We start from the raw sequence: 27,192 nt of genomic DNA, 5'->3' as shown, positions 1-27,192 counted from the left end.
GAGTATCTGGTCACATTAACCTTTTTAAACAAGACTGACGTGAAATAGGCATTAAATACCTAAGCCTGATGGCAGAGCGCTCTCCGGTCAACCCCAGTACTCCAGCTCTCCGAGAAGAGTAAGGAAAGTCAACCGGAGAGCATCTCCCGTTGATGCAACACAGTGAAGACACTGCAGTAAGTCGACCTAAGCTACGTTGACTCCAGCTACGTTATTCTCGTAGCTGGAGTAGTGTAACTTAGATCGACTTACCCCCATTAATGAAGACAAGCCCTTAGACTTCCTAATTTTTGTCCCTATATGCTTGTACTAGTCTTCTGTGTTCTTCCTTCGCAATTTGTCTATATTTCCATTTTTTGTAGTTTTCAGGTCCTTAAACAGCTCCTGATGGAGCCATATTGGCCTCTTACCTATTCATCCTATCTTTCCTTCTCATCAGGATAGTTTGCAGTTGTGCCTTTAATATTGAGTCCCGGAGAAACTGTCAACTCTCCTGAACTCCGTTTTCCCCTAGATTTTTCTTCCGATGAGACCTTACCTACCAGTTCTCCGAGTCTGCTCATGCCTGCTTTTCTGAAACATTACCACACCAGATAAAATCATGAGATTTGGCAATGTTGAGCATGAAGAGGCTGCACTATTCACTTTTCCCTCCTCTTATAGGGAATGGGCAGTTTTGTCACTAAAGCTCAATAACAAAAAACAGACCCTTAGACCTTTCCAGTTTGAAGATTAAATTCGTGTTTTTCTTGGATCAGTGATTTTTAACCTCCTTGCTAATAGTAAACAGAGACACCAACCCCTGTGATTAGAATATTCACTGAGTGAGATTTGGCTCTCTTAAACTTTGGGGAGGGACCGGGAAATGCTAAGATCCAGTTTTAACAACTTGGAACTGTGTTGAATACGAACTCACTAACTTCCCTGCTCCCGGCAAAAAATCATTTAACGGAGGGAACAAAACTCCAGGTTGTTGCCTGAAAGGAAGAATTCGTGCTTCCAAATGAAATGTTGAAAGGAGCCCCCCTCCCCCCCCCCCCGCCCCACGACAAGGCAAAGAAACATTAAATATTTCACTGCCGCTCACTTGGTATAAATATTTATTTCCCTAGGCCTCAGGAGTATAAGCTCCTGCCACATTGAAGCAAGAGCATTTCCAAGAACCTTGTGAAACTGGGTCTCCCAGCAATCTCTGAATCAGGTTGCTCAGTTTTAGGTTGCAGGATGTGATGTCTGTGCAAAATTGCACAACCCTCTTTCCTTGCCCTTTTATTTTAATCCAAACCCATCAGCGATTATCCTGTGTTTGCTTGACTGTGTGGTTTATGGGGAGAGGAAGTTTGCCTCCTTAGAAGCAAAGGGGCTGACTATCAAAGGGGCTCTTCAGGGTTGATATGTAACAGTTGCAGATTGGTGTTTGACACCTTTGGCTCTGTGTGCGTGTGGTGGGGGGGAGCGAGTTGGCACCTTGCATCTCATGTACAGCCCAGGGTTCATCAGCAGGTCAGCCAGCTCTTAATGACATCATTACACTTGTTTACCACTCGCACAGAGGAAGTGCTGTACTGATGATGGGCTTTGACCACCATCAGCATCTTTTTTTTTTTTTTTCAACCCCAGCAATTTTTTGCAGAACCAGAAGCATAGTAAGGAAGTGTCTTAACACTAAAGGGAATTTAAGTCTCTGTTCCTGATTAGGAGTTCAAAGGAAAAACAAGAGTCAGAAAATTCCTAGCATTCGGAATGTCATATTTCAAGAGCAGTACTTCATATTGCCATTAAAACCTCAGGTGTCAGAGCCACATGCCAGCTATGCAGTGTAAACGTCACTGAAGACAACCGATTTACTCTGGATTTAGTCTGGCGTAACAGAGATCTTCTAGTGGTTAAGATCAGAGTAGATGCAGTTAACAAAGTTTAAAATAAGATTTTGTGTTCTTAGTTCACGGATTTAGGCCAATTTATCTGCGTTTATCTTGAAGGAGCTGCAACGTTTGTGAATGCGCTTCCACTGCCTATTCTGCAGCGGGAGAGCAAATCACCCCCGCCCCTTCCAACAAACAGATCACAACTTAACTCCACCACGGGATCCTTATGGACTATTCCTTCCCTCTTAACCTCTCCTGTGTGCTTTGCAATGGCAGAGAGCAGTCCAGCCCCATGTAATACTCTGGTTTCTCCCCCTTTCACCTGTTGTGTTAATTGCAATGGAGTAAGTGAGCCCAGAGAATCAAAGGCATCAACATGATTTTGTCACTGTACAAAACTAAACAGTTAAACGTGGTTTGGGGTTTCAGGTACTGAGAGATCAGTCTGCTTAGTCCCAAGGCCCCAACTACCATTAAGAATCTTTATAATCCTTTGTTAAAGATACAGAAAAAGAGTTAAAGCATTTAAAATGTAAAGTATTAAAGCGGGTTTTTATTTTAACAATATCCCTTATTCCCTTTCACTTTAGCTGTTGAGAGATTTTTGCTAGGAAACCCGCCTGTTTGACAATCTTTACCAAGACAATAACTGCCCGTTTTGGGGAAAAAGAGAAGTTAGTTGTGTGGGCTGGAGCTGTTGCTAAAGTTTGATTCTGCTTCCTTGAAGACCGAACAAAACAAACGCATAAAAGAGGAGCGAAAAGAACAGCAATGCTGGGAAGTGCAGCTTTTGTCTTGGGTGTTGACTTTTACTGCAACCTCACTGCTGGGGAAACAAGGGCAAAGCACCTGGTCTTATCAACCGCTTTGTGACTAGCAAACCGTGTACCAGTGTCAGGGCATTGCTGTTAGCGGCCTCGCTGCTGGTGGGTTCACCGCAATGTTGCAAAAGATGTAATCTTGGCCAGCTAAGCCAGACTCTTATTAAACTAAAGGGAATAGGAAAGAGAATGAACAAGGTGGGTAAGGAAGAGGCCAGGTTAGGGAGGGAGTGCGAGCTGGAATCCCAATGTCACATTCCAGGGGCTATTCAGGTTTTAGCCAAAGGTGATGGAAGCGGTGATGTCATCCGTTCCCTCTCTCTGGCCTAGTCTGGTCAGGACATTTCTCAAGATCAGAGCTATGGGGGCCTAGCAGTGTCATGGTGGATCCTGGGGTCCCAATAGATGGTGGGGGTGGCAGCCATGATAGTAAAACTCACTCCTTCTAGTCCACCTGTACCCCCGTGGTTTGATCCCCTCCATTTGGGGGGGGAGGGGGTAGGACCCCAAAAAGGTGTGATAGGCAAAATAGGGCATGGCTCATTAGTTTGTCCAACAATTAGGCCTACTTTCCACCACATCCGTTTTGGTCCATTAATTTCCACTTGCAATCTCTTGTTCTTTGCCAGTGATGATTTCATCAGGGTCCTTGGGTGGTATTGGTAGACCACTCTGTTTGAACTAATCCAGTCTTTCTGTCTCCCTTTTGTATGTTTTTCTATCACCATTTATTGCTATAGATGATATAACATAATGAATTTACACCCACTTTTCAGTAATTGAGCTCACAGTTGCGATAGGCCTGCTAGATCACAATTATTACAATGCACCCCACTAAAGTCAATGGATTAAATTCTGGTCCCAGCTACACTAGTGTGAAATCAGAGCATCTCCCAGTATATCTGGAATGACACCAGTGCAAATCTAGAGTCAGTGAGAGTTTGGCCCCATGTGGTTGCATAAGGTGTAAATCAGGGCATAATTTGGCTTTACTCTTTGATTCTCTTTCCCCTCCTCCCTCCAAAAAAGTCTACTTTAAAATTACTCAGTGTTCCCTCAACAGCCTCATGGGGAAATAGTCTCTTTGAGAAAGGACTCTCCTCCTGTGTGTGTGGACGGTGCCTACACATTGTGGACCCTAGTGGGATGCAAGTAAACAATAATGAATAACTGATCGCCGTGTTAGAAATCTGTTCCTCCTAAATTTTTCTCTGTTTTGTTTCAGGCCACTGCTCCTAGTTATACTTTCCTTTGAGACCTGAAATCGTCTCCTTTTTTTCCTTGTCATTCCCTCTCATGTATTTAAAGATGGTTATCCTATCCCGCCTTGTCTTGCCTCTGAGCTGTATAAATTCCTTTTGGCTCTCCTCATAGGTCAGAGCCTCTAATCCATTTATCGTTTTGTCACCCTTCTTTGGAGTCTTCCATTGTGACAGTGCAATAAAATGCAAAATCCCCTGGATTGCAATGAAGCCAGAAGGCTGCATCTTGGCAGTACCTGGCAACAAGGCTGTGCAAATCTCAGCTCCAGTTCACAGAACAGCATTCATAGATCCCTGTCAAAGTTTAGACACATCCTAGTATCCGAGGATTAATTCATCTGCCTTTTTTACTATATTACCTGGTTGGTGTACAGTTCTTCTTATAAAACTCTTCCCCGATTTCTCCATATTGTCCACACAAAAATAAATAAACACTGTTAAAATATCAATAACATTTTAATTTAAAATTAAGAAAATTCTAAATGAAACGGAACATCCTTTTTTGGTCTGTATATCGCAGTCAACCTAAAGGTTGGGTGGAAAGCATCACAGCTTGAATTAAAGGGTCCAATCTAGGGAGGTCCTCAACTCAGCTAAGTGTCCTCAACTCATCCCTCAAGTGTAACTTCAGTAGACGGTGAGAGCACTTAGATCCTCTGTAGGATCAAGCCCAAAATCAGTAACAGAGTTGGGTGAATACTAGGGGAAAATGTTACACAAATGTCCATGCAAATTCCTAAACAAATCCCTCCAGTTGTGTTTGTGCCACCCCCTTTTTTTATTCTTTCCCCAGACATTGTTTGTTTTCTCTGCACCAGTTTTATAGCTTGCATGTTCAAATGCTCATTCCCTTTCCATTAGCAGTCACACCGGAAACCTGATTTTAAGAGTTACGCTCATCTAGTCAGGTGACTTACATGACCAGTCATGACTAACCTTTGAATTTCACATTTCCCTTCACCCTAACAATTGGCGCTCTTACAGAATAAATGGGCAGCCTGAACTCTGCCTTTGCTTGCTTTATGAAAATAAATGGTCTAACCCTTAATGTCAGTGTCGCTTTTTGTTGTTGTGGCAGTTAAGGCATAAGCTTGTTGTACCCGTGCTCTAACCTGCGATGCGTTATGTTCTGTGGGATCCTATTACCCTGGGAGGTCTGAGCAGTCACAGTCGTCATCATAATGAATAATGCTGAATTCAGAAGAAAGTGTGCAAAAGGGCACTGCTCAGTATATTGAGGCTGGATCAAATCAGACCCAATAACGTTTGACGCTCTTTGTAGCTTTTTGTTCATTGGCTTTTCCCTGATCCCAGTCTGCTACAGTAGTGCTTTCTGCACCTGTGGGTTTTATCTCCACACAATGTCCTGAGCTCTCTGCAGAAATTTTTATATGAATGTGGGTTATGTGGGCTAGTGGCAGGGGTGAAAGTAAGTTTAAAGGACTTACCGGTACGTGGGAATCCGGGGCAGGGGCGGGGCCTCAACTGGAAGAGGCGTGGCCTCAACCAGAAGAGGCGGGGCCTTTAAATCAAGATTTAAAGGGCCAGGAGCCCCGGGGTAGCGGCGGCAGGGCTCCGGCAGCGATTTAAAGGGCCCGGGGCTCTGGCCGCTGCAGGGAGCCCTGGGACCTTTAAATCGCCAGCCTGGGGAAGCTACTCAGGTCCAGCACAGCGTACCGGCCCGTACCGGCTTACTTTCACCTCTGGCTAGTGGCCTGTCTTGCAGAGTGGATGGAGAGGGCTGCAGTGTAGCAGTTTGATTATTTTTTTAAACTATATATGTACGAAGTTTTAACTGGTTTAAATATCCGAGACAATACAATAACCATTACAACAGTGAGCTTTGGTTGAAAGGAACATTAGACAGTAATATAATCATCAGGCATGTCTATTTACCAGGGTGTTACAAATGTACAGAGTGAGCATCTTACCCATGACATGTCACTTCAAGCGATTTTATTAAATTGAGTGAAATCTCTGATTGCGCATATTAGACATGCCAGGTTTGTTAAGCAAATATGAACAGTAAAGAAAAAAATTGGACAGGACACAGCAATTATTTTTCCGAGATGGCGCATTGTATTTCTGTCACTAGACGTTTTCAAAGCGGTTCTACAAATAAATACATTTTTAAAACAAATCCCCACAAATGTGCCCCTCCCCTTTGCTTTTGACTAGTTGCAGGCAGAGATTTTTCTGACTGGTTGTTGCTTTGGGTGCTTTAATTTCCCAGAGCAGAGGCAAGTTCTAGCACATTGTGTGGCAGAAACTGACTGTTAAAAAGCTGTCATTTCTCCCCCCCCCCATAAATGCCTCCATGAACTTTTGCAGTGTGGCAGTTTGTGGCCACTTGTTGCTTTTGTTGGCACGGTGCACTCCAGTTGACCCTGTCCCAGCGTTAATAGGATTGTAAAGGCTGACTCCTGCGTGACCTCTTCTTGCAAACAACCCACCCTTCCTCTTCCTCCACTGTTCTATACAACAGAGCTGAGAAGTGTTGCTCCCCAGGCAAGCTGCAGTTGCCGTTTATGTGACAGACAAAAGCGACTGGAAAAAACACTGAAGAGAAATCAGCATGGGGCCACCTGTCCTCACCCCCCCAATAGGTGAACAAATGCCCTCTGTTCTCACAAAGTGGAGGGAAATGATCTTAAATTCCTGTATGCAGACAGAAAATCAAAGTGTTCTTTCCCATATAGCGAAGAAGGCCTCCATTGGTCCAGCTTTATTGGGAGCAGGTGTCTGCATATTACTCCTGGTTTTCAGTTGCTTCTCCCAATCCCCTTTCCTTCCCTGTGGGGAAAAGAGGGGTACATTTGACACCTGGAATCTGGTTTGCATTTAAATGAATAACATAACAACGCCCACCAGTGATTTTTAACACAATCGTTTGGGTTTTGGGAAGTCAACATTTACAATAGAAAAGCCAGAGATTCACTTGGAGGAACAAAACTGAGCAAACCTCGTTTATTTCATTTACATGACTGAGAACTACTGGGGCTGATTCTCAGGTTTGGCCAGGCTGCACTGAGCACAGGACCTGCGGATGCTTTAGGCCATTTTGGTGGCACTACCCCCTGATAAGCTAGAGCGGCCTCAAAGGTCAGTTTAGCAACCCAAAATTGCTCTGGCCTTTTCTTCGTGGCCACGTTGCCTGTTACGGGGGATGGTGGAGAGCCAGTGACCAACTCCACACCAACCAGGGATTTCCTGCATCCTGGTTGAATTCCCCAACTGGCCGTGTCCGCTCTGTACCAATGGAGCAGCACAAGGGGCCCTATTACAATAGGATGTGGACCCCATTATTTGCTAAGTGCTGACAGTGTGTTTGCTGCTTTACAAGGTCAGACACTAAGGACAGTCCCTGCTATGCAGTTTGCTGTCTAAAACAGGGGTTCTCAGACTTTTGTACTGTGACCCCTTTCACGTACCAAGCCTCTGAGTGCAACCCCCCTTATACATTAAAAACACTCTTTTATATATTTAACACTATTCTAAATGCTGGAGGCAATGTGGGCTTTGGGGTGGAGGCTGACGGCTCGTGACCCCCCCCCCATGTAATAACCACGTGACCCCCTGAGGGGTCCCGACCCCCAGTTTGAGAACCCCTGGTCTAAAAGAACCTTTATATTTAAACTTTTGGGGTCAGGGCCGTAGATGGTGTAAATCACCAGCGCTCCCCTGAAGTCAATGGAGAAATGCCAGTTTACTCCAGCTGAGGATCTGACCCCTGGCCTCCAGATGTGAAAGACTTCTTTGGAGAGGATGGAAACTTCACATATGTTTGAGGTTCATCCACCAGCTGGAGGAAAGGAACATTTGTGATGGAGGAAGGAAAGAAGATGACTTTGGCTGGGCTCGGTGATGGATTGCAACTCTGCTGCAGGAGTGCACCTGGCTGCAGCCAGAGCCTTCGGAGATGGCGAGGGCAGGGGACAGAAGGTTTTTGTTTTATTTTGTTCTTTCCTGTTTGGAAGGAGAGGAAACTGGGAAAGGGCAAAAGCAAGAACTTCAGAGAGGAGGAACCTCAGAGTAACAGTCAGAGTCCTGGAGCAACATTAACTCAGCGTTTTGTGAAGATACCATGGACTGCTCTCCTACTCAATTGTCCATGAGCTCAATAGCTAAAACTGAACGCTAGGTTCTGATGTCACAGAGGGCCCAGCTGGGCTCCAACTGACGTCAACGGCAAAACAACCATTAACCTCAATGGGAGTGAGATCAGATCCTTTTCTCCAGTATAAATCCAGCATATCTCTGCTCACCTCAGTAGTTACTCCGTTGTAAATGAAAGCACCTCCTGGCCTTGCGAGTACAGGAGGCCTCTCATTTTATGGCAATCCCATGGACGCCTTTCATAGTCTTTATTGACCTTTATTCTTCATAGCTCAGCAAATGTTCCCACCTGACATGGCAACAATGCCTTGCTCTGTGGCAGTCAGGGAACTGGGGCATGGTGGACTAGCCTCCGCGCTTTGTGTAAAACATTTGTGCTAATTGTGTTTGTTTGCCCCCACACCCCTCAAACAATAAATCTGTATTTTAGCTTTGCAGGTATGGCTCAATTTACCCCTTGTATGTCATAAAGCATTAGGGGCTGTGATTATCAAAGGAACCTAAACGCTAGGGCACCCACATTCTGTTGAAATTCACTAGGAGTTTAACACCTTAGTCTCCTCTGAAATACCCAGCCGTAAGCATTGCACCCTTCTATAACTCCAAACCCATGTTTCATTTCTTATATATTCTCTTCCAGAACTCTGTCTCTAACGTTTGTTTTTCTTCCTCAATTTAGCCTTCCACTCAAGACTTTGGACTTGACACTGCTCACTCTGACCAGTGTAAATCCAGAACTCCACTGATGTCCGTTGAGTTAGCCCAGTGTCAAAATATGTCTATGTGAGAGCAGAGTCAGGCCCTTTAACGGCAGGGTGTCCTCATTAGGGTGACCAGACAGCAAATGTGAAAAATCGGGACGGGGGTGGGGGGTAATAGGAGCCTATATAAGAAAAAGACCCCAAAATCGGGACTGTCCCTATAAAATCGGGACATCTGGTCACCCTAGTCCTCATTGCCCTTCACAGAGGTGTTCCTAGTAGAATGTAGCAGACCTCTTTGTGATACACCTCTACCCCAATATAACGCTGTCCTCGGGAGCCAAAAAATCTTACTGGGTTATAGGTGAAACCACGTTATATCGAACTTGCTTTGATCTGCTGGAGCGCGCAGCCCCACCCCCATGGAGCGCTGTTTTACCGCGTTCTATCCGAATTTGTGTTATATTGAGTCATGTTATATCGGGGTAGAGGTGTATTTAAATTCAACAACACTTAGGCACCCCCAGGCTTTAACATGACTGACGTAGCATGGTCTAATATACGACGTCCCTTGGCTTGACTGAAGCGAGTATGTTAGGTCGAGCTAGCTAATGCGAACCAACGTCCGACCTTTAAATCCTCGTCTAGAAAAGCCTGTGTGTGAAATGGCTAACCTCAGGGCTACCCTCTTACCCCTCTCAGTCCCCCTATACCCATATTTGTCCCTTTCCTCCCCACCCCCTGCACTTTTGATTGCTTTCCAATATAGGAACTGGCAGAATTTTGCCATTGCTCTGCGTGCTGCTGAGAGCCGTTAAACAAAACGGTAAACCCTGTAAATGATGGAAACCACTTCAAACCAGGGGTGCTACCACACCCCCAGCACCCCTAGTTCCAGCACCTATGCTTACAGTTGATACAGATTTCACCATGGGGCTGGGCTGAGTATTTTGATCTACTCCAGGCATCAAAAGGTTCTTTTTTCTTTTTAAAGCAAAGGCTGACTTTTCACTCTGAACAGCCACACCTCCCCCTCTGCCTGTAATCAGGTCTTTAGCATGCCTCTCCTGTGAAGGACTCCTGAACTAACTTGTCTGCATTTACCCAGAGGGCAAGGGAGTGGAAGGGGTGGGGGAGAAACTCCATACAACATCAAAACCAAAATACGTTAATGTTTTTCAGGCCGTGGGGGCCTGCGGCATCCTGAGTCCAGGATGCCAAAAACTCTCCCAGGATATACTGAAATGTGTGTCTTTGGGAGGCTAATTCTGAGGGGTGAGTGCCAGGGCTCTGCAGAAATACTGGGATAAGGCTGAAATACTTCTCTGGATTATCTGCACTTTGTCCTTCCTAAAACCATGCAGCAGCTTTCAGTACTGGGAACACAAAGGCTCTCTGTTTAAACATAAGTAACAGCCTGGGCAATTGGAAATGCCAGCTCCAACAGAGAGACTTTTGTTTCTCTGACAGAGGAAGGAGGTTGAGAGGGGCCAAAATGTGTTACCCTACCCCCCCAGAATATCTCTAGTAATCTGTGGCTAGGAGAGGCTGTGATTTCTTTTGATTTGTGACGATAGCAGTAATGAGATCAAGGTGGGAAGGACTCTGATATCGTTATATAAACACCTTTATTCCCAGAGTGTCTTCAAACTGATCTACGAACAAGATTGCTTCATCCATCCTGAACCACTACCCACTTTCGGGATGGAACTCTGTATCTGTTAACCATTGCAGAGAATTGAGTTGCTCTGCTCTATTAAAACATGCCCTGACTAATATAGAGTGAGTAGCATGGAGTGGGAGACGTTCTCTCTCAAAACTATTTCAGCTATAGACTCTTTTCCTACCCTTATTTAGTGAACTGGTAGCTTCCCTAAATATTAGGGCCAAATTCATCACCGATGACATAATAAAAGGGTGACCGTTCTCTGGTGTTGTCCCAATTTGTGCCAGCAATGCATCTGGGCCGTAGATTAAATAGCTTTGCCAATGCTCTCCTGTGACTGTAAAAACCCTGTCATCGCTATCTAAAGGTCTGGGTTTCAGAGTAGGGTTACAGATCTCCCCTGCAGAAATTTCTCTTTCTCATGCTGTCTCTCTACTTCTTTTTAAAATACACCTTTTTCAGGCTCTTCTTCTTCATTCCTGTAAAATCTCATGCTAGTCTTGCTCTGCTTTCGGCTATGTGACATCTCCCTGGAGGACACCTGAAAGCTGTGAATAAGCCATAGAACACCTTTATGACATCACTGGCCAAAGGGTCCGTCCCACTCCTGATGGACCAAATGAAGCTCACGTTGTTCTGCAGTGTGTTACACCAATCTCCAGCTGCCTTTCTCTTTGATATAGAGATGCAATCAAACCTGCTTGGAGCAAGACGGGCTGGGGCCTCCATGGGTCTCCTAGCTGTGTTCAGGACGGTGGCAGCTGATAATCTGCACCAGTTTATACAAATCCCTCATGCTAGGGAAGCCAACAGCATAACTCCCATTGACGTGTTTGATGGGGGAAGATTAGGATTTAAGCCTGGGGGGCGTTAAGCTCCTGGCAAATAGCCAGCACAGGTCTCTCTGGGACATTCTTGCCTTAGAATAATGGCAGCTAGAGCCTTCTTGCACCCGGGGGCATGTCTCGTTAGCACCCTAAAATTCAGAGTTAAAGATTCCCAAGAGTCCGGTGCTGTCTGCTGAGCCTGCCGCTCTGGCTAGAATGATTCTCCTAAGGCCAGATAAGGAGCTCAGTGATTTGCCAGAGAGGGGAAGATAAAGTGATCGGGCTTGTTTTGCAAACCAAACCTGAGCATCAATCCTGGGGAAATGTGCAGTGATCTGAGAGGTCGCAGCCATTAGCTACTTTTAAAGTTCCTGTGCCATCATAAATCTCCCCATATTTCATGTGTCCGCTAGCAGGAAGAATCCTTCCACCACCACCAGCTGGTAGTCGAAGCGATTGCTTTCACATTCCACCTGCCCCCCTGACTGCCAACCACTGGGGTCACCCAGAGGTAAACACAGGGCAGGAAGCCTCTGTGAGCAGCCCTGCCACAGCGGGGATTAACCGCCTCACTGGGCCGCTGCCCTCAACAATTTTCTGGTCAGTAACTTTTTGAAAGGAGAGTGTGTCTTGTGCTGTAGGGAGGGGGCGGGGAGAGAAGACACGGTGGCTGGATTCTTTCCAGGGTGGGAAACCATCTGTCCAATAACTTCTTCATGAGAGAGATTAAATTTTCCTTCCCTCCCCTCTCCACCTCCAAACCCATGAATGGATGGCTATGCAACTTCCTGACATGCCACGTAATAAGGAACAGTGTCTCTCTGTCTCCTTCACCACTACGTCTCTCTTTCTAAGGCAGGAATTCCTGGCACCGCGAGGTTTCCTCTCTCTAGCTTTTAGCTGCCAACGTAGTAACCAGTTTGGGACAAAAGGCTTAAAGTTTAATACTGGCGCCCAAACTGGAATCCCAGCTCCAAAACCCTCAGAACTTTGGAGCATTCAAAGTCCAAATCCCCCCTCTGCATTTTGCAAATGGCTCCTATCTTTAAAATGGGCCGTTCCCTGAACTCCAGAGCCAGACACCTTTCAAGTTTAGGGTGTTAAAAAGCTACATATACCTCTACCTCGATATAATGCTGTCCTCTGGAGCCAAAAAATCTTACCGTGTTATAGGTGAAACCGCGTTCTATTGAACTTGCTTTGATCCACCGGAGTGCGCAGCCCCGTGCTCCCGAAGCACTGCTTTACCGCGTTATATCTGAATTTGTGTGATATCGGGTGGCGTTATATCGAGGTAGAGGTGTACATGCTCTTTGCAATAAGATAAAGCTGACTGAACTCTCTTAAGGCTGACTTTAAGCATAAGGTACAATGAGTTGCTTAGAGGGCCACGTCTGAAGGAGTGTCAGAGTAGTATGTGCCAACTCAGCCTTCTGGCCAAACGTCAGACAGAGACTGAAAGCCTCACATGTGAACCTGGTCTTGTAAGAGTATTCAGCCTGGTTTCTAGACCAAAGACGTTTTGGCTAGACATAGAAGCGAAGCATTTTGAGTTTTGCCCATCACTAAAACCAGTAAAAATGGCAGTAGGAAGGTTGGTCTTGTAGCCATTACTTTTCTCCTCCACAAAGGCTATAACACACTCTAAGTCTGGGCAGTGCCATGGACTGGGAAAACAAAAGGAGGAGGAAATGGAGCTGTGGCGGGGTACCGCGCACCCCCCCCCCATACCTCCAGAACAGCCCACATTTTGATGGAGTCATCTTGCAAGACTAGCCACAAGCTATTTAAAGTGCCAAAATACCCATTATTGGCTTACTAAATGTTACCATCTCCCACACATGCATCACAATGCGATGGCACACTCGTCCCCTGCTCGTACAGTTCTTCACAATGTATTTCCTGACATCATTATGTGTAAGTTTGTCCCCATTTGACTCATACAGATGGCAATGCTGACAAGCAGAATGGAAATGGAGAGAGAAATCTGTTTCCTGTTATCTATCGGTCGTGTGATAGCCCAGACAGCTGGGGAGGATAGGTCATTTTCTTGCCTTGTCTGGTTCCCCCTATCTGGCTGGCTCACTCTCTCCACCTTGTTTGTTGATGTACTGTATTTTTTCACCAGTTGCATCGATGGGCATGACCCTGGCAGTCCCCATGCAAACAACAGGCTAACCTCCCCATGACTGTAAATGCATAATGCCATAGATTTTTGCCTGATGCCTTCATAAGCAGCCACCAGTGTTGTATTTTGTTTCCCTCTTTATACATAAGTGAGAGATGCCCAGAGAATTTTATATTATCCCTTTTATATTTCATCACTCCCTCTGTGGTCACACTGTTCTTCCTCCTCCACCCTTTTAAAAATACATCTTCAACAGTAACTTAAAATCTTGTGAAATTTCACACCTTCTGACTTTCTCTTCGAGTCTACAGAGCCGACATTGGAAGTGACGCCCAGTCAAGCTATGAATACAAGATGACGCTGAACACAGGCTAACTTCAGTTTTGCAAGTTTGGTGGAGGCGGTAGGGATTATGGTATAGGGTGAAGCATAAAGACCTGCAAGCACAGGTTTGTCAAAGCTAGCTTTTAAAAGGGTGGCTTTTAAGCAGGGGGCTGCTGGGCTGGCTAGGGGAGTATTCTACACTCTGCCATTTATTTGTTCAGACTTTTGGCCGTAGTGGATATTTTCTTGAAGAATTTTAAAGTTGCAGACCTATTTCTCCTTGCCCACAACCTCCTCTATGAGCCAAGGTTTCCAGCAAAATGACTCTGGCCCAATGTCGCTTGCTCTAAAAGCTCTATGCATCCTATCCCCCGTGCATAGTACTGAAGTTCTGCTTCTCTTCTTTCCTCCCGAGTGGTGTCCTGAGACAACCCCAGTGAAATGTGAGTGTCTGCCCACTTAGCTTTATCATTGCATATCACAGCAAGACCGTATGTATGTTTCTTCTCCGAGCAGCTTCAAAATAGGGTTAACTAGAGAGATTTGCATTTTTTGCATCTTCTGGTTACGCCTTTGGAACAAATGAAAAAGAGAAAGAAATGAAAATGAAAAGGGTGTGAAAGAGAGAGACAGGCAGACTCAGTGCTTGACCTGTCTTCGAACCAGCTCTTTGTTTGATTGTGAAGCCAATGGTCTTTTCAGAAGCTCCTTTACATCTCTAGATGTACATGCGTTTCTGGGTGTGTGTCTAAATAGAGCTACAGAAAGACTCCAGTGGTTTCAATTCATAGAATCCCAGGGTTGGAAGGGACCTCGGGAAGGTCATCTAGTCCAACCCCCTGCTCAAAGCAGGACCAATCCCCAGACAGATTTTTGCCCCAGATCCCTAAATGGCCCCCTCAAGGATTGAACTCACAACCCTGGGTTTAGCAGGCCAATGCTCAAACCACTGAGCTATCCCTCTTTAACCCGTTAAGGAAGTTGGCTGTACACTCCATTTTTATCCATGTTCCACTGCACTTCAAGTGTCCTTTGTGCTGCCGCAGCAGTGTAAATAAGACTCAAGCCCTGTGCTGATAATGAAGTGGCTCATCTTGTCTAGCGAGGAAACTTTCCTCAAGAGCTTTATTGTGGTCAGGGAATGCTGACTGCCCTGTCGTCTTGTGCTGTCATCCGGTTGACTCTGGGGGTTGCGTTACGGGCAGTTATGTAATTCGGTCTCTGGACCTTTTTGTCTTTCAGCACTCGGTTACCCAAAAGGCACAGATCGCTAACATTCTAAAGATGAAATGTACTACTTCTTTAATCCTTTTTTAAAAAAAACAATATACCAATCAGTTCACACTAAGTGCAGTGTCCGAAAGCTTGAGTCACGCAGTCACGTAAGGTCTTTATTTCAGAAGATTTTTCTACCAGCATTAGTAAATTGCTCTGAAATGACACCATCATGAAGGCTAAAAGCCTTTCCTGTTATGAGCCCAATTTTCCAATCGCCTATGCAGAATAACCCGCTTAGGAGGAGCATTTGGCCCTGAGAATTTCTTTTTCTCTGCTATGGTTTAATCCTGGTTATGCCATGTTGTTTTAGCTGTGTTGATCCCTTAATCCTGAATAATAATTTGAATTAAGAATGTTTCTTCTGTGGGGATTTCTGTGTGGTGAGAACTGTACTTGTGAGCATAAGCAACCTACAGATTTTTCTCTTCTTTTTCCTGCTTTGCCTGCTCATGGGGAGGTCAGTGCAATTAAAGTCTGTAGGGATACACGCTGTCCTGTAATTTCACTTTTGTAAAATGACACGTTTCTGATGGCTCGTGGTGATATGGACAGAGCGTCCCTTGGGTAGGGCGAATCAGGGCGACTGCTCCGGGCCCCACACTTTGGGAGGCCCTGGGGGCTGGTGCCATTGGTCCCAGAAGACATAGGTGCGGGAACTAGGGGTGTACGGGATGATGCAGCACCCCCGGGGTCCGGGATGCCAAACCATTGCGCCCTGGGTCCCGGCTGCCACCCCGAGCCACCCCACGCCCGGCTCAGCCGTCCACGTTTTGGTGCAGCGAGTCCCCTGCCCCCTCCGCCGTGGCGCTATGGCCAACAGTAGCCCCGCGGTGGGCGCTGGCAACTGCCAGCAGCAGCAGGCAGCCTAGCACCAGGCCGGATTCATCCCGCCAGCCCAGTCACCGATGCAGAGCAGGGCCCCAAAGCTGGCGGGGGCTGATTTGTCCCGGGTCCTGCATCCTCCTAGGGACGGCCCTGGATATGGAGGCTAGGAAGTTTTTTTGTAACTGTTAGAGAGCAGAGGAGGTGGATTGGTTCATGGGCAAGAGTCTTAGAATTTGGGGAAGCAGAAATACTTCTTAAGGGCTTTACAGAAAGGGGAAATTGATGGTGTGTTTCGGGGGCAGGGGGGGGAAATCTGCCTGTCAGTTAAATCTATTAGACCGTGGACTTAATGCACCACGGGAAGTGGTGAAAGCTTCATTGTTCACTCAAGACATTTTAAAACTAGACTGTGTGAGTCACAAGAAAACGTGTTGCAGAGTACATTCTAGCTGGAAGAAGATGAACCTTGCTTGAGGACCTTTCCATCTCTAACTGCTGTGGGCCACTAAAATGTAGAACATGGTGGCTCCACTTACGTCTTCATTATAAACCAATTTTGTGCTGGACAAGCTGAATTTCTTGTTCAGGTGGCCATTAAGAATTGTTCTAATTCTTGTTACAAGAAGCTTTCTATCCTGAGTGTTGTTCTCAGCTTGTTAAATAAATGCTGAATGAGAGCTTGCATGTATTGACTGTAAAACAAAGCAAGGTAACAATTGCGGTTTCTGACTTCAAATGTCCTTGTTGATGTGTGTTTAGAGTTCCCACAGCGCCATTGCAGACGCTGACCCATTATTCTGAGCCTATGTCATAGGTGCTGCAATGTCCCCTGGACAGCAAGTCTGAGACAAAGTTGGTTTAGGAATCTTAGGGCTTGAATCTGTGGCCTTGCTTAGACAAAAAGCCTATTGAACTCACGAAATGGTGAGTGTCCTTGCTCTTGTGGGTTTAACTGAAAACCACAACATTGTTTTATAATGAGCTTCTTGCTTAATTTCCTCCTCTTTAGTATAGTTTTGGCTTCTCCTCCTTCATTCTCTTGCATTGGGAATTCACCTAGAATAGTGGTTTTCAAACTTTTTAGGCTGGATACCTCTTTCCAAATAATGTAGTCTACTGTAGGGTTACCATACGTCCGGATTTTCCCGGACATGTCCGGCTTTTGGGGGCTCAAATCCCCGTCCGGGGGGAAATCCCCAAAAGCCGGGCATGTCCGGGAAAATCGGGAGGGCTCTTTGGCCGGGGCCGCGGGGCCGGGGGCATGGTGCCGAGCCCGGCCAGGCGCGCGGTGCCGGGCCGGGGTGGGCGCGGGGCCGGGCGGGGAGCCGGGGGCGCGGTGCCGGTCCGGGGGGTCCGTGGGGCCGCGAGCCGGGGGCTCCGCTGGGCCGCGGGTCCGGGAGGTCCGCGGGGCCGGGGGCCAGTCCGGGCCCGCAGGGCCGCGAGCCGGGGGGGCCGGGGGCTCCGCTGGGCCGCGGGGCCGGGAGCCGGGGGGGGGCCGCGGGGGCCCCTGGGCCGGGAGGGTCCGCTGGGCCGCGGGGTCGGGGGGTCCGCGGGGCCGCGAGCCGGGGGGGCCGCGGGGCCGGGAGGTCCGCTGGGCCGCGAGCCGGGGGGTCCGCAGGGCCGGGGGCCAGTCCGGGCCCGCGGGGCCGCGAGCCGGGGGGGCCGGGGGCTCCGCTGGGCCGCGGGGCCGGGAGCCGGGGGGGGCCGCGGGGGCCGCTGGGCCGGGAGGGTCCGCTGGGCCGCGAGCCGGGGGGGCCGGGGGCCAGTCCGGGCCCGCGGGGCCGGGAGCCGGGGGGTCCGCTGGGCCGCGGGGTCCGCTGGGCCGGGAGGTCCGCGGGGCCGGGAGCCGGGGGGGTCCGCTGGGCCGCGGGCCGGGGGGTCCGCGGGGTCCGCGGGGCCGGGAGCCAGGGGGGGTCCGCTGGGCCGGGGGGTCCGCGAGCCGGGGGGTCCGCGGGGCCGGGAGCCGGGGGGTGCGCCGGGCCGGCAGTGCTGGGCGGGCCGGGGGTGGTGGGCTGGGGCCGGCACCCCAGGGCCCGAGCCGACCCAGGCTGGCCGCCTCCATGGGGCCAGCCTGGGCCGCGCCTCCTCCCCCCACACCCCCCTTACCTGCTACAGGCTTCCCGACTCAAATTTCGCGGAAGCAGGGGAGGGGGCGGAGACTTCGGGAGGGGGCGGAGTTGGGGCGGGGCTGGGGGCGGGGCTGGGGCTCCTGGGGGTGTCCTCCATTTGGAGGCACAAAATATGGTAACCCTAGTCTACTGCATACCCCCATCTGAGATAGAGTCATAATATACCTATGAAGAACAGGAGTACTTGTGGCACCTTAGAGACTAACAAATTTATTAGAGCATCATTTGTTAGTCTCTAAGGTGCCACAAGTACTCCTGTTCTTCTTTTTGCGGATACAGACTAACACGGCTGCTACTCTGAAACCTGTCAATATACCTATGATTAGATTGCCAAGTCTTACTAAATAAAATGCATTGTCCGCCATTTCCGAATTTTTCTCATGTATCCCCTGACGAGACTGACATACCCCAGTTTGAAAACCACTGACCTGGAATAATAGCTTATAATGTCAGTCTTCTAAACTGTTACTTTCCATGTGTTGACTAAACTGTATTTTACCTTACTAGGGAGCAGAAGCTCTAACAAAGTGTAGTGTAATATGCAGTGTGTATATATAGGGTCAATATTTTTAGGGTTAAACCTAACCCACTTTCCTGAGTTCCACCCCACGTCTGCATGACAAAATTAGGATTCGATCAGAGAAACTGTGTTTGTTTTGATGGTTTGTTTGTTTTAATTGCCCATGTGCCTGGCTTGTTTAATGATCGCCTTATGCCACTGGCCAATCATTCGGCCCAGAGTTCAGATTTTCAGTGTCGGCTGTTACACAGGTTGCAAATAAAAAGCCTTCACCTGGATGTTGTGCATCAGTCACCATCACAATGGAATCACTTCACTCTGGCCACCACCACCACCGTAGTTCCCTAGACCCATGTGTTACATAAATATTTTCGTTTAAAAATCAGCGCGGCCCTAAATGAAACAATGTGACAGAACTGGCACTGCAAATGCAATTAATGATCCATGTCGAATTGTTCAAGTTAGAAACAGATTTTAATTACGGTAGATTCAAAACAGGAACAATTTTACTTGAGCAAATGTTTCTTGCTGCAGATCATCCTGTGGGGTCGAACCGAGAAGTGCCTTAAGGAAACCACAGAGGAGATTAGAATGATGGGAACAGAGTGCCATTACTTCATTTGCGATGTGGGAAATCGAGAGGAAGTCTATCAGCAAGCCAAAGCTGTCCGGGAAAAGGTTGGTCTGTGTGGTGGATCCAGTGATGGGCAGAGCTTAGAAAATCCCCTAACCAGTGGCAAGTAGGAAACATTCTCTGGCAACTTAGGAAGAAGGGAAGCTCTACATTCTGCCTCTGGCTATGTCTCAAAGACCTGGCCCTGTCTGTTTCTTGCTTTTATGGTAGGGAATAAAGGGCCTGATTCTCCAATGCCATGCGACCTTCCTTTGACATTTATATCTAGGCAAAGAAGTTATGGAGTGCTACCAAATCAGAGTTCTCTACCCACTCACACCGGGTGTCCATTTGACACCAATTTTGTACAGAGGAAATATTTGCACAAAGTGTAAAGACAGCAGAGAATCAGTCCTGGTAGGTTTTATGCTGGATCCTGACTCTGTATCAAGAAGCTGAGTATGGAAGGAGCAGAGCTAAATAACTGTGAAAGAGCAAATATCCCATCCCGGAGTCAGCCTCTCTTTGCTTGAAATATCTAGGTCAGTGGTTCTCAAACTTTAGCATTGGTGACCCCTTTCACACAGCAAGCCTTTGAGTGCGACCCCCTTTATCAATTAAAAAAACCTTTTTTACATTTAACACTATTATAAATGCTGGAGGAGAAGAGGGGTTTGGATTGGAGGCTGACAGCTTGCGACCCCCCCCCCCCGGTAATAACCTCGCAACCCCTGGAAGGGTCACGACCCCCAGTTTGAGAACCCCCGATCTAGGTGATAATATAGGAGTGAGCCTGAATTATAAAATGCAAGTTATAATAATATATAAGAGAATCCTAATAATAGCCCAACAAAGGCAACTGGCTGTTGATTTTCGGGGAGCTTCTTTTAACTATACATCTGTCGCTAGTCCTTCTCATGCTTCTGGCCGTCTGTCCAGCTGCCTTTCTTCTTTGGAGTATCTCTTTGTAGGGATAAATGTTTTACACCACTTTGGCTTTGTTTCAAAACGGTGTAGAATTTCATTAGTAGCCAAACAACATGTTAGGAAACTGCCTAGAAAGAAGAACCACGGAGAACTCATTTGTGCAAACGTTAAGTATCTTTGCTTCAGCTACTTTAAGCTACCTGGGGGTACATTGCAGTAACCATTACAATGCCCCTTATGGCAGGAACTCAGGCTACGTCCTCACTACGGGGGGGGGGGGGGGGGATTTAAGATACGCAAAAATTTAACGTATCGGAGCTGACTTACCCCGCTGTGAGGACGGCGGCAAATCGACCTCCCCCGTCAACGGCGCTTACTCCTACTTCCGCTGGTGGAGCACAAGCGTCGATTCGGGGATCGACTGTCGCGTCCCGACAAGACGCGATAAATCGATCCCCGAGAGATCGATTTCTACCCGCCGATTCAGGCGGGTAGTGTAGACGTAGCCTCAGAAGAGGCCATGGATTCACACTTCAGTAGAAGGACCAAAGTGACCGCTGTACTTGTGAAAAGAGATGTTCACTGTAACCAATCAGCTACCCCCCTTTTTCTTTTTGCAGGTGGGTGATATCACCATCCTAGTGAACAATGCTGCTGTCGTTCATGGCAAGAGCTTGATGGACAGCGATGACGATGCTCTACTCAAATCACAACACATAAATACCCTGGGACAGTTCTGGGTAAGATAAGCTCCTGTATCCAGCGTATTCAGACTTGGAAATGAGAGTGACAAATTACAGCCAGTAAACACTTGGCTGCTGCTAGACTTTTCCAAACAATGCTTGGTAAGATCAGCCTGACATGAAAACGAGCCAGGAAAAACAATGTGAAAGGCAAAGGCCAGAGGAGAGAAGTCTGAGGAAAAAATTAAGTTTGACAGATTCCCTCAAATTGATTTCAGTTACTTCTGCTAAAATATCATATTAAAGGCTTCCAGTAATTATAAAGTCTCTGATGCTCTTTTAAACCCACCCTGTGACTTACAAGAAAAACTCTGATTTCCTTTGAGAAATCCCAGGGGCACAAAAGGAGAGTTTCTCGGTTTGATGCACATCTGGAACATGAGAGAAACATGACCAGATGCATGGCTGCATTGTTCATGGAAGAGAGCTTGCATTAAACTCATTCCGTTTCTGATTAGATCAGTTAAAAAATAATATATTTGTGGTGTTCCTCTCCATGTTGAAGTCTTTATCCTAAATAATGTGCATCTGAGCAGATCAGGGCATGATCTTCATGGCCTTTTATTTTGCGCACGGCTTAGTCTTGTGATAGCGCAGGTTTGGTTTGGTTCACATGAAATCAGGTTAACTGAGGCTTTTTGGAACCCCTCACAGAGCAGTGAAGCTCCCTTCACTGGGCATGAATCATGAAGTTTGAATGGAATTACTCCGCATACCCCTGCACAACTGAAAGCACAATTGGGCCCTGCATCACTAGGTTTGTTTTCTTAGTGGCTACCATTTCTGTTGTGTCTCTGCTTAATGAAGTTTTCTCTCTCTCTCTCTCTCTCTGTTCCTTTACAGACCACCAAGGCCTTCCTGCCACGCATGCTGGAGCTGCAGAATGGGCACATTGTTTGCTTGAACTCTGTCTTGGCCTTGTCAGCCATCCCTGGTGCCATTGACTACTGCACCTCCAAAGCCTCTTCCTTTGCCTTTATGGAGAGCCTGACCTTGGGCTTGCTGGACTGTCCTGGAGTGAACGCTACAACAGTCCTGCCGTTCCACACCAGCACAGAGATGTTTCAGGGCATGAGAATAAGGTCAGTCCAAGAGAGACTGGGTAAAACATCTCACTGAAATTAATCAACTGAACATGTTCGTTAACGCCTGGATTTTTTTTTAAAGAGAATTTGATGTCTGATCTGGCTGTGATCAGGGGGTCACTCTGTGCCTACTGAAACCATCAGGCTGATTCTTCTGATTTGCTGGTACACCCCCAACGTGTACACTTCAACTTGTCTTTCCTCTGGGAGGGTGTCTTCCAGGCAGTTGTTTCTAGAGAGAAAATTAGAAGTGACTTTGAACTGGGAGCCAGCTGTGGACATCAGAGCAGAGCAACCAAACTGATGTCTGAGGTTGTTCAAAGGGGTGAATAGTCCTACAAACTGGGAATCCACACGACAAGTTCCTACTTCCTTCTTTATTCCTATTGAGGGGCTCAATCCTCCCCCACTGAAATGAATGGCAAAAAGTTCCACTGACAGCGGTGAGGAGAGCACTGGACCCATGCCTGTTCCTATGAACGTTAACCATATTCAAGGGGCTAATGACTAGCCAAATTAACCCTTTGCCAGTGGTGGATCTGTATCTCTTGATATGAACTGCTAACACGGTTTGTGCACCCTCCGCCGTGATGAATGGTGCAATGTGATGTCACCATTGGCAGCTGGAAATCCATGTTCCTGGTATTAAGAGGCGTGGGGAGCATCTGGTTTTTGTCTTTCACTGCCAGTAATTTAATCCAAGAAAAAGGCAGGAGAGAGGAAGAGGAGGGAGTGGCCCCTGTTATGCCCTCTTATAGGATGCAGCATATGCTCCCCTCAGCCTTGGTGCCAGCCCAGCTTTGCTGGTTTGGGTATTGAGTGAGAGGATCAGGGTCTCATCCTCTCTCTGCTCCTCCCTGCCAGTTTTGTGGGGTAGTTGAATGCCAGCAGCAGCTCAGAGAGCCCAAGGACTGGGATTGTACTGCACCCTAATTAGGTAATGAGTTTACTTCTTAATTTCTTCATTCAGGTTCCCCAATCTTTTCCCCCCACTGAAGCCAGAGACAGTGGCCAGGAGAACAGTAGAAGCTGTTCAGCTGAACCAAGCCTTCCTCCTCCTTCCGTGGACAATGCATGTACTTGTCATCTTGAAAAGGTAAATATTTCACTTGTGTGTGGCTGCCTGACCCACTCATTTTACCCTTTGGGCAGGGATGGGAGGCAGTCTCGTTTTCTGTCTGCTAAGCCAAATCTCAATTTGGCAGTCGCACAATACAGTAATTACCTAGGACCAGATTGTCCCCTCCCACAGAAGCCAGAGGGCATCAAGGATGGGGAGAAAACTTGGCAAGGTTCCGTTTGTAGAGCTGTCTTAAGCTTGTTACATCTGAGTATGCGCCCCCGCAATGAGGAAGCAGTTTCAGCCCTCAAAACTCACAGATCCCTGAGATCTGTACTGACCATCCATTTCCAGGAAATGGCTTACTTATTAACTCATTTATCGATTTGATTTTTATTTTGTAAGCCCGTCTCCAGGCTCCAGGAACTACAAAACGTATAAAATATACACTTCTCATTTCTATTTAGAGACCACTCTTTCTGTAAAGCTATGAGAACATAAAAATGTAAACCAAAATTATTTTTATGTGATCACTTTTTTAAGGGAACTTGAAACTGTGTGCAGAAAGGGAATCCTAGTCTAGCTCACTGAAATAATTGAGGACAGCACATTTTAAATTTATTTTCTGTGAGCATTGAGACCAGAAACCATCTAAAAATAGAGCTCATCCAATCACAGAACTGAAACAATGCCATGTGACTTATGTCACCAATCACAACTAAATGACACATCCCAGATTTCAGATAGGAAACAAAAGTGAACAAAATTCTCAACATATGTTAAATAACTTTGAATACCAAATAAATCTGAGAAAATCTTGATCAGTTCATGGACACTACAACCAGAAAAAAGAATGGGCATCTGTCAAATATATTATTTGTTATGAATTATTCACTTAGCTTGTCATCGCAATAGAAAACAGGAAAATTGCACTTCATTCATACCAGGACCATGTGATGAAAAAGGTAAATACCTAAACAGATAGATGGGTATTCAAGATAAATATATAGATTGATTCTCAATATAAATTCTCAAGATTTATAACATTGAACAGAATCTTGCAATTTAAGAGACGTAGATAAGAACATAAGAATGGCCGTACTGGGTAGGACCAGGGTTCATTTAGACCAGTATCTTGTCTTCTGCCAATGCCAGTTGCACCAGAGGGAATGAACAGAACAGGTAATCAAGTGATCCATCTTCTGTTGCCCATTCCCAGCTTCTGGAAAACAGAAGCTAGGAATGATGCCTTCTTACAGGTTACATTGTTCTACCAGGTCCTGTTTAGTAAGCTCTCTCTTAGTAGGAGGAGACTCTGTAGCACTTTCTCCCTTAGGGCCAGTCATGCCAGATTCGGATCAACTTCAGACCCCACCGAAGTTGTTGGAAACATAGCAACTTGCAAGACTGGACCCTTGGTATTTCTGACTGCAAAATTACTGCCCCATGCCACAGTAGTCACCCCATCTTGTGTGTGTGTGTGTTTGCACGTCTTCTCATTAGAAGAGATGAAAAGGTTGCACGGTGTGTTTATTTCCTTTCCCTTTGCTTCCTCTGCAGCATTCTCCCTCGGTCAGCACTTGAAGAAATCCACAAGTTTTCTGGAAGCTACACCTGTATGAACACGTTTAAAGGGCGAACATAGACCTGGCCATACTTAGACTCATTCTAAAGTGAAGCCAACACAAGCAGCAAAATCCTGACAAGATTGTGAATCAACGGTCTTGGCTTTTAGCCTGCCTTGCTCGCGTGACTTGTGCTGCTCTCAGGCAACCAATTTCTTGCAGGTCATATCCATAGCAACATGACCTTTGCACAGGACCGCATGGCTAGACTGGACTTTTGGGAGGAACAACAAAAATGTTGAGATGTTTGTACAATGTTTAATTCTTTAGAGTCTGATTGTTAAATCTGCTCATAGTTTTAAGATTTAATTGTACCTTTAGGCTGCTCCAACCAGGGCGCAGCACATCCCTCCCCACTCTGCTAACAGGAAGAGCAACTAGTGTTGATTTCAGATCAGCTTATTGAATGAGAATTTTAAAAATGGCTTTGCAGGGTTACTAGTTAAGGGTGTTTATTGGGATCCCACTTTTTCCCCCCTCACTGCATTGGGTGGCTCTACTTTACAACCATTGAAGCCGATTGTTCCTCTAATTCCTTCGGCATCTCTGGAAAGGAGTAAACAGCTGGTCCGTTGAGGGGCCACTCAAGAAGCCTGCGTGTGGAAGGACAACGCTAGCCATAGCAAGTCTTTATTGCTGAACTGGGAGGCTCAGACTGAATAGTGGAAGGTCCCACTTGCCACTGAAATCATGTACAGAAAGTAATGGTCTTTCTGACTATTTTTGTTCATTTAGGGTGAAATATAATTTCCTTTTAGCAATAATCCCTAGATTTCCACTCATTTAGCCAGTGTTGGCTTGGAAACAAACTAACCTTAGGGCCTTCCTCGGCACACCCTTATTCACCCAAGCAGTCCTTTTGCCGAGAAATCCCATTGGTCAACCCCCACGGAGAAGTAAATGGAATATGTTCCAAAAAGCAGAAGGGATGTAACGCATGGACATGAAACGTGAAGGTGGGAAGGGCCTGATCTAACACCCATTGAAATCAATGGGGATCTTTCCAATGTCTTATGTGACAGCTGGCTCAAGCCCTAAATGAGCTGAAAAAGGGAGGAAGCCGTGAGGTAGAATTCCCAACTAAACGTTCATTTTTTATTATTCTTGGGGTTTTTTTTTTTTTGTACAATACAGTTTCTTTAACAACCAGTGTAGTGCAGCAACATATCCCCATGACCGATCCAATGTGCAGCTCTGGGCGAATTACCACGTATTAAACATAAGAGAACACAACCGAGGGAGGAATTAATCTTAACTGAAGCAAAGATTGGCCGCAGGTGTGATATGCGAGCGCCTCAAGACAAGTGCTTTAAGGACAGTCTTGTGGCTAAAGCACAGGAGTGTGAGTTAGGATTCCTGCCTTCCGTTTGCAACTCTGCCTCAGATTTTGTGTGGGACCCCGGGGCAAGCCACTTCACTCTCTGTGCTTCAGCTTCTCGATCCGCAAAGCAGGGATACCAATATTTCCTGATCTCACTGTTGTGAGGCTCTGTTCCTTAATGTTTGTCAAGTGCTTTGCAGTCCTCAAAATGGTGGGAGCAAAGTGGTGTTTGCTTACAGACTGAGAGGTTACTTGCAAAAATGTAGAGACAAGAGGAAGAATCCACATAATAAAACATCTGTTTCTAGAGGAGATCGGTGTTTCGTTGGAAAAGCTGGAAGTGGATTTTTGCATTTGGATGCTCTCGTTGTTCTATTGTGTAGCATGGAGAGCAAAGAACGAGATTTGGTGATACTCAAAATCTGAGGGTCTTCCTTGGCTGGTGTACATCTGCGTAGATTCATCAATGAATGGATTTTGCCAACTGCACAACCTTCGGCAGTGGTGGGCAGTCCGTCGGCCGCATGCGGCCCATCAGGGTCATCTGATGGCAGACCGCGAGACATTTTGCTCACATTGACCGTCTGCAGGCACAGCCCACCGCAGCTCCCAGTGGCTGCGGTTCTCTGTTCTTGGCCAATGGGAGCTGCGGGAAGCCCCAATGACCTAAGTGCAGACCAGCCCTTGAATTCTACAGTGGCACAGCTGCACCACTGTAGCGCTTCAATGTAGACACTGCCTATGTTGACAGGAAGCATTCTCCTGTTGGGATAGATAATCCACCTCCCCAAGAGGCAGGAGCTAGAATTCTTCCATCGATCTAGCACGGTCTACAATGGGGGTTACGTTGCCTGAACTACACTGCGACACTGGATTTTTCACATCCCTGGGTGATGTAACTGGGTCAACTTAACTTTAAATTTAGTGTTGATCGGGCTTGAGAGGCCGATTCTGCAAAGAAATCGATCCATGCAGACTCTTTTGCCTACATAGAGTCCCAGAGAAGTAAAGAGGATTCCACCAGAGTAGATCCCTTTGCAGGCTCAGGAGTTTGGGGATCATTATTGCCATGATGGGATCCAACTTCCCTAGCTCTTGGACATTTACCTGTAACGCTGCTTTCCTCCTGAGGTCAGGATCTACAAGCTTTATGATGGCAGCTGCTTTGAAACGGCTTCCGCCCATGGGGTTTTGTATTGATTCCCGAGATAGCTGCGGCTCTGTGGAGCGGTTGCTCCCCTAGTGGGCTCTTGGAGGTCTATTTATTTTCTGAGAAGTGGGAGAATTTGTCAAGAGCTCTAGTTAGTTCATGGGAGAACCCTTCCAGGGATCTGCCAGGAATACAAAGGTACC

General features: G+C 46.8%; 1 protein-coding gene and 1 long non-coding RNA gene across 5 annotated transcripts in view; one reads left to right on the top strand and one right to left on the bottom strand.

Moving 5' to 3' along the window:
• DHRS3 (dehydrogenase/reductase 3) overlaps positions 1-26,151 on the top strand; it is a 45,568-nt gene extending 19,417 nt beyond the window's left edge. For 2 of the 4 annotated variants that reach the window (XM_005292796.5, XM_005292795.5), the window contains 5 exons: positions 19,000-19,143; positions 20,626-20,745; positions 21,592-21,830; positions 22,804-22,929; positions 24,454-26,151. In XM_005292796.5, the coding sequence (XP_005292853.1) occupies positions 19,000-19,143; positions 20,626-20,745; positions 21,592-21,830; positions 22,804-22,929; positions 24,454-24,538 (714 nt within the window). In that variant the 3' untranslated portion in view covers positions 24,539-26,151. Of the gene's footprint in view, positions 1-13,698; positions 13,839-18,999; positions 19,144-20,625; positions 20,746-21,591; positions 21,831-22,803; positions 22,930-24,453 lie in introns of those variants that run through there. The other 2 variants (XM_065575283.1, XM_042852931.2) reach the window with 2 other exon arrangements.
• Positions 5,804-27,192, bottom strand: part of LOC135976982 (uncharacterized) — a 34,532-nt gene continuing 13,143 nt past the window's right edge. The window contains exon 3 of the long non-coding RNA XR_010594275.1: positions 5,804-6,744. This is a non-coding gene — a long non-coding RNA (uncharacterized LOC135976982). The remainder of the gene's footprint in view (positions 6,745-27,192) is intronic.

The sequence above is a fragment of the Chrysemys picta genome, chromosome 21 (genome assembly GCF_011386835.1).
Source record: "Chrysemys picta bellii isolate R12L10 chromosome 21, ASM1138683v2, whole genome shotgun sequence".
NCBI lineage: Eukaryota > Metazoa > Chordata > Testudines > Emydidae > Chrysemys > Chrysemys picta.
Note: the sequence above shows the minus strand (reverse complement) of the source record. Positions and strands in the feature narration are given on the sequence as shown.